The sequence below is a fragment of the Belonocnema kinseyi genome, chromosome 5, assembly GCF_010883055.1.
Source record: "Belonocnema kinseyi isolate 2016_QV_RU_SX_M_011 chromosome 5, B_treatae_v1, whole genome shotgun sequence".
Taxonomy (NCBI): domain Eukaryota; kingdom Metazoa; phylum Arthropoda; class Insecta; order Hymenoptera; family Cynipidae; genus Belonocnema; species Belonocnema kinseyi.
The window spans coordinates 115,968,241-115,975,615 of NC_046661.1; the positions used below are offsets into that span (position 1 = coordinate 115,968,241).

Here is a 7,375-nt window from a genome sequence, read left to right on the forward strand (position 1 = left end):
AACAATATTACGTATGTCGTTTCCTACAAGATTCTAAAAAATTAAACATATAACGTTAACTGTTTTTTTAGAATTCGATATTAAAACTGAAAAATGCATTTTGACAAAAAGAAATTCGTTCCAATTTATTATATTTTCATTTTCTCGAAGTTCCTTTTTATAATCAGGCGAATTTTAAAATTTTTATTGTATTTTTTTTTAATATTAAAAAGGATCCCTTCCTTTTTGTCTATCCATTCGCGTTAATAGATCGCGCCTTTAAATATGTGTTTATTTATTATTTTATAACCATTGAATAAACGTCAGAGGCTTCTGTATCTTTAAAGAAATTATGTTTATTATAAAATACTATGTCTTGGGCGAAGTCGCGTCCATGCTATAATAAGACAGGTATTTTTACGTCGATTTTTATTTTTTAATAATTTATTATTAATTTATGAGTTATTTAATTTTTGATAATTGTATCATTTTTATACCTTGGAATCTTTTAAAATCTCGAAAAATCATGGAAACTTCTTCAAATATATTAGAATCCCCGAACACAATTTAACATTCGTGAAAATACTTCGGTATAATCTTTTGAAACCCTTCACAATCCTTTGAAATACAGTTAACTCCGGAGATGGTGTACCCGGAGTTAGTTCTTCTTTGAATTGACGCCGTGGCGCGGGTCAAGATGAAGGGAGATTGGTTGGGTGGGGAGGGGGGGGGGGGCACTCAGGCGTGGCAAAATAGGAGCTTTGCTGTAAGGCGCCGTACCCTAATGGCCTACCTGTGTCACTGTGTGATGACGTCGCATCAGTTCATTCGAAGCGGGAAGCACACACGTTTGTGTAGGGAATAAGCACGATGGCGATCTTGCGTCGGCCAGCAGTGGGTCCATTTGTGACGACACTCTAGAGGATTCAAGCTTTGTGTGACGATCTGTAACGAAGAAGGGGAACGGGAAAAATCGTTGAAAATAGCCTTACGTAGTTTTTTAACAGCTGCTTTTCCAATTATCAAACAAATAAAGAAAAAGTAGTTTTCACGCCATTTATTGATAGCCATGAAACAAAAGTAACGACTCCTCAAAGTACCAACATCGGGGTAAGTGAGCGTAATTTTCTTCTTACAAAATTTCAGTAGACTAGAATAAATTGGACTGAAAGTTTTTTCCGTGGTCGTAGAAAATTAATCTCCTCAATCTAACCTTCTACTTAAATCATGATGATACAAATTTGAAATTCGAGACACTGTCAATAGAGTAGAGAATGAATAAAATAATGAGAAAAGAAAATTAGTAGATTAAATGTATTAAATTAATTTATCGAGAAATAAAATCATTAACAAATTCTATTCAGAACCTATGTACATGTTCCAAATAAAATCGTACCCCCTAAAATAAAAATTTATTTGGAACCCGGAACAACGTTATACACTCAACACCGTATATAAGAACATTCGATTTACGATATTCCTAGAATTATTGTCCTCGGCAGTTTCTTGGTGTTGGGAGACGCGGGACAGAGAGAGGCGATGCTCAGTCAACCGTGACAAACAGCATGAGGGTCGCACTCTCCGCGCATTAGTTGTATCAGGTTGCGTCATGCTTCCAAATCCAACCGAAACGGGTCATGCGGTCCTGCCTGTTCACGTTTGGATTCTCCCCATTAAGAATCAAGGCCACTGCAAGCCATGCCCGAATTCTTCCTTATATCTGGAGTTGAGTGTATTAATAAATTATTATCTCATAGCAGTTTCAATCAATCGTTGAATCTCAACATTTTTTGTGTGTGCGTGTTGTGTGAAGGTTGATAAGGTGCAGCAATGTTTATACGATAAACGATTTTATTTTAATAATGTGTATGTGCGTTTGTGTGTATAATATCATTATTGTAATTGTATAATAATAATAATAATAATAATAATAACAGTAGTTATAGTAGTAATAGCGAGTTTGCGCGATGCATTTGATTTACAGGTTTTTGCCGCGCTTTATTGCTTGATTAATCGTGTTGATAAATCGAGTGGATAAATCGTGTTTATGGCATTTCCATGAAAAATACAATTACAGCTTCATGGGCTCTCACGTAGGTGAAATAGAACATGGAACGAGTGACGATTGCGCAATTTGAAATTTGAAATTGGAGAATCGCAAATTTTAAATTCGCAAATAGAGGAAAGATCGAAGAAGATGGTGACGGGGGATTTTACTCTTCCTCCTCTTCTTCCTCTTCTTCTTCCTCCTCTTCTTCTTCTTCCTCCTCCTCTTCTTCCTCTTCTTCCTCCTCCTCTTCTTCTTCTTCACCACCCTCTCCTTCTTCTTCCTCTTCATCGTCTAAAATTGGTTCCTCCAGGTCCACATCAGCTACCTTTATGTCTTCTTCGCCTTCCGGTGATTCGGGGTCCCCAGTCTTCTTTCCAGGCCTCTCGCCGAACCATTTTGGAAGCTTCGCTGTTATTTGCAAAAACAGAAAAAAATTATTGATTTAAACATAGTTTTTATTTTGGAGATTTATATGAAGAATTATCCATGCGGTGGTTAGAGTTCAGGTGGTCACATAAAAAGTTTAGAAAAGGATCAAGTTGGCTGCAAAACTTCATATTAAAAATTCCCTGATTTTTCCCCGATTTCTCCTGAATAATTTTGGTTTTTCTTGACAATTAATATTCAAAGACCAACATTCTTATTTTGTAGCATTTTTAACATAGAAACTTTTATACATGAAATAACAAAATTTTATTCAAATTTATAAATTTTAAATTTATTTTTATTATGACTGCAGCAACAGCATAATTTACTTTTAAAATATGAAAAAGTGATCAAAAGTGACTACAAGTGACTAATGTACATTTAAAATGAAAGTTGTGCAAAATGTTAAAACATTCAAAAGATTTTAAATAGATTGGAAACAAATCCACTGATTTTAGTAAAATTGAAATGAATTTAGTGGAATTTAGGGTAAATGAGAACAATTTGATAAGCTTAATAAAAATTCAAGGTAAAAAAGAATCAAGTGGATTTGAACAATTTCGAAAATAACATAAAAATTCATTAAATTCGCTAAGTTTAAAATAAGTTTAGAAACATGCAAAAGAATGTAATAAAATTCTAAAGAATTCAAGGTGAATTTTAAAGACTCAAGATGCATTAAGCAAGAACTAAAAAAATCCATTAAATTGAGTAGAATTCAGTGGATCTTAAAGAATTCAAGTGAATTAAGAATTAGAAGAGAATTGCAAAAAATTGAAAAGAATTCACGATAAATATAGAATAGTACAGGATGAATTCTCTAAGAACTGAAATAAAGTGTACAAAATATTTGAAAATCTCATTAAATATTCAAAATCCTGCGAAATCGCTCAATTCTTGTGATCTTTTACTTTGAAAAATAATTTTCTTTAAAACTTTCCAAACTTGTCGAAAACGAATCGGGAATATTTGAAAGCAATTTATTTAATTTTTCAGGATTAAAAAAAAATAGGAAAAATTTGAATAATTTTTTATTGTGTTTACAAGTATTGCCAAAGTTAAAAAATAATTGGAAATTGATAAAGATTTTGATAAGCTTAAAACAATATGTACATTTTCCAGGATTATAAACCAACAATTAAGAAACTTTCTTTAAATTATGAAAGGTTAAAACATATTAAAAATATATTTTTTTAATTCCTAACAACATTTAAAATTGCTTTTTATTTTGGAAAATTAATTTTATGGGAATACTTAAAAAGTATTATAAAAAATCAAAAGCAATTTGAATCTTAAATCTATTTTAAAATTTTTTTAACAAAACGTAGATTTTTGAAGATTTCGCAATACAATTTTTAAGAAATAATTTTCAATTTTGAAAAATAGCTTTCAAGGAAATATTTAAAAAGATTAATAAAAAGGTTAAAAGATTTATAAAATGTTTGAAAAAGAATTTCAGGCATTTTTTTAATTTTTCAGCAATTTTCAATGAATTTTCATAAAAAGGCGAATTATTTTAAAAGATATTTAGAATTTTAGAAGGAATTCCAAAAATATTTGAAAATATTCACAAAAAAAAAGCAAAATGTAGATTTTTGAATAATTTGAAATAAAATTATGAAGCTACTTAAGGCTTTTAAAAGGTGTCAAGAGAATAAAAAAATTGTCTTAAAACTCCTAGTAAAAAATTTTTTATGTTAAAAAATTAATTTTAAACGATTATTTAAAAAGATTTTTAAATATTTAGACAATTTCTAAAAATGGAACGACCGAAAAATTCCGAAAAATAAAATTCCCGACACTGTAAAATTTCCAAAAATGATCATATTCGTAATAGAAAATTCCTAAACGAGAAAATTCCAGAACAATAAAATTACAAAATAGGTTCACCAAATAAAAGTACTTCAGACCGAATCCATTTCAAACCAGACAGGCAGCGCAACTTCAAATTACAGAATCAGTCGATAAAGAAGTATGATATCTGTCAAAGTAAATAAGGTGATACAACACATATTTTTCTTTTTTTTTTTTAAATCAATTTTCAACCTGTATAGCTTTTGATATGAGATATTTAGGCTTTCTTTTGATCGTCTGGTATAGCTAGTGGTCCCTTTTCAAAATACACCAGAAAATAAAAAAAATATTCCAAATAACGAAAACTTTGGTAGTTTATCTAAAAATATTTAATCACGATTTTCTCAAAGCCCCCACTTTTTGGCTTTAATTTTTTTGCCGAATCGGAACTTGTATAAGAAAGAAATCATTGGGAGTTTAATGCGTGCTGAACTATTTTTCTGGTCAGGAAAATTTTTGTTTTAAACAAAAATTTGTTCTTACATGTTCAGTATACTGCATTATTTTGTATCCTTGATGTGATATTTACGATGCAATTAATTTTGTATGGATATAATTGAGTACTAGGGTGGGCTAAAATGACTTAAAATAATTGGATTCCTCAGTAATAACAATAAACTTAGAAGATTTATTCCGCATATGTTTCAAGGCAGCAAAATAATTACAGCGAAAAAGTGAGATTTTTGAAAAAATCGACTTTATAAATTGGTAGAAAAACTGTGGCAGTTTTGGTGATTTTGAATATGTTTAAATCTTTCAGCTTTATTTTGAACAAGCACCACAAACTCTACCAGATGCTCGAAAGAAAGCCCGAACTTCATTATATCAAAAGCTATACAAGTTATAAAAAAATGGCGCTTTTTTTTAAACAACCTTAAAACTTAAATCGTCATAACTTCGCGAAATTTTTTTTTCGAAATGGAAAAATACCTTATTTACTTTGAAAAAAAAAACATATTTTACAAGAGACTAATTCTGCGTTTTAAAGTTGCACTACCTGTGTGATTAAAAACGGAGTCGGTCTTTATTTTATTTATTAAGTTATTATTGAACTACTTTTTCATTTGTTTAGATTCGGGAATTTCCCAGTGTAGGAAGTTTTACAGTTTCAGATATTTTATTCTGAAAAAAATCTGAAAGATTTGAAGAAATTATTTTGATTTTGTACGATTATTCAAATTTTAATAACTTTTTAAAATTTTCTAAAGATTCTGAGGAGTATTATATTTATAAAGCCTTAAAATAAAACTGTTAATATTAGCATCGAATCTAATTTTAGCTCGAATTTAAGTGGCCAAAATTGAAACAACATCCAGGATATTTTAAGAATAATAATTTTTTTCCAAACAATACCCAAATGTGACAGATTGAAAAAAGGGTCATATACGTACTCTTCTGGCGAGCAACGAACTGATCTTTCTGTGAGTTCCATGCCTTTTCCATGGTCTCCTTGATCTGGTCGGTTAGGCCCTGTAACACGAAAGGAAAGAATGGCATGCTGGGATTCTCACGCAGGTTTCTCCTTGTCCCTTTCTGGTTTTATGGTCTTGATTGTTTTGGGTTTTTCGGGGATTGTTACACGTATACAAAAATAAAATATTATAAAGTTTGACAATAATCAAACGGAGGTCAGGCCTATGGAATACAACCTCGCATTTTCGTCTCATGCTGATGGGAGGCATCAACAAGGTTACAGATACCAAGATGACACCAAGAGGATGGACCATTTCACGAAAGTGACCAACAATAAAATACGGAAGTCTCAACAGTAAAGACTAAGAGATTTGGTTACTAATTCTGGTGGGTGGACATTGTATTATTTCAGTAAAAAAACTTTTAATTACAATAAATACAATCGAGGATATCAACAAGAAAAGCAGGCAGAGGATTCATCGACAAATATCTAGCCACTCACTTTTGGTGCGTTTCATGAATGAATCTGTTTTCTGTTTCCACATTTTCTCGCTCATCTCTGCGAGAAGCGTATCATATCCCTGTGGTGCATTTACAAACGCGATCATTTTTCGCTTTCGAAATTATATTCTAATTTTCTAAAGCTCAAATCTATTAAAGTTCTTTCTAGGTGAAATTTATTCTGGGTGGAGATTTTGCATAAGGAAATAGGGTGGTCCTCATTACTAAACGTTTTTTGTTTAATTTTAGCTACTATTACCCTTTTAGTATGGACGTGCGTACGGTCTCACAGACCTCACCATGGTTCTGATATGTGGGACCCTCCCCCTGCCCTTCCTCGAGGCTGCCCTTATTAGTACCTTTAATTTTAGTTGTATTTTTGCCGAGGTTGGCAGACAACGTGTGCTCCTGCTTGTAATTTGTAAGTAATATCAATTTAAATCTCATGGGCGGTCCATCATACAGCGGCTGTCCAAGAAAATTTTTAGGACTCGATTATCCCTCATTTGAGCAAAGAGTCACAAATTAGTATGGGCGGATCAGCCACAACACGCTTCTGATATTTAAGTCCCTCTTTCCATTGATGTAAAAGATTATTAATAATAAAAGTTGATAACATTGATTAATTTCTAACTTATTCAAATGTCCCTTCATATCCTGGTAATAAGTTAGATAACTAAAAACTCTTTAATTAATTAATTAGACACAAATATATACAGCGATCTGTGAGGCCTCAGGTCCATGTTAGTGCAAAAATAAAATCACGTCTATATTTAAAGGTGTAGTATTATCAAAAGATCATATAATATTAAGTTACTCAGAAGATGAAATTTTCAAATAAATCGGTGCCAAACGTTTCTAAGGGAATAAGATCCATCAGAACTTCAATTTATTCGATTCCAAAATGAATCAGCTTTATTTTATAAATTCTGTAAAAAATATAGGATCGGTGCAATTAAAATGTTCTCAAATAAGGACCAACCTATTTAAGTATTCAGATATTCATAAAAACCATACTTACACCCTCGAAGAGCTTTTTCTTGTCGTCATAGGACCTGGTGTCGACACGACGTTCGTACTTGGAGGCGACTTGGATTTTAGGCTGTTAACAAATAAATTATTGTTTATTATAACAAATAAAAATATTAAAAA

At 31.3% G+C, this 7,375-nt stretch overlaps 1 protein-coding gene across 5 annotated transcripts in view; it reads right to left on the minus strand.

Moving 5' to 3' along the window:
- Positions 1–1,021: 1,021 nt before the first annotated feature.
- Positions 1,022–7,375, minus strand: part of LOC117173509 (troponin T, skeletal muscle) — a 23,594-nt gene continuing 17,240 nt past the window's right edge. For 3 of the 5 annotated variants that reach the window (XM_033362130.1, XM_033362133.1, XM_033362134.1), the window contains 3 exons: positions 7,245–7,325; positions 5,701–5,779; positions 2,193–2,437 (listed from right to left, as the gene is read on the minus strand). In XM_033362130.1, coding sequence (XP_033218021.1) covers positions 2,193–2,437; positions 5,701–5,779; positions 7,245–7,325 — 405 coding nt within the window. Of the gene's footprint in view, positions 2,438–5,700; positions 5,780–6,224; positions 6,304–7,244; positions 7,326–7,375 lie in introns of all 5 variants that reach the window. The other 2 variants (XM_033362132.1, XM_033362131.1) reach the window with 2 other exon arrangements.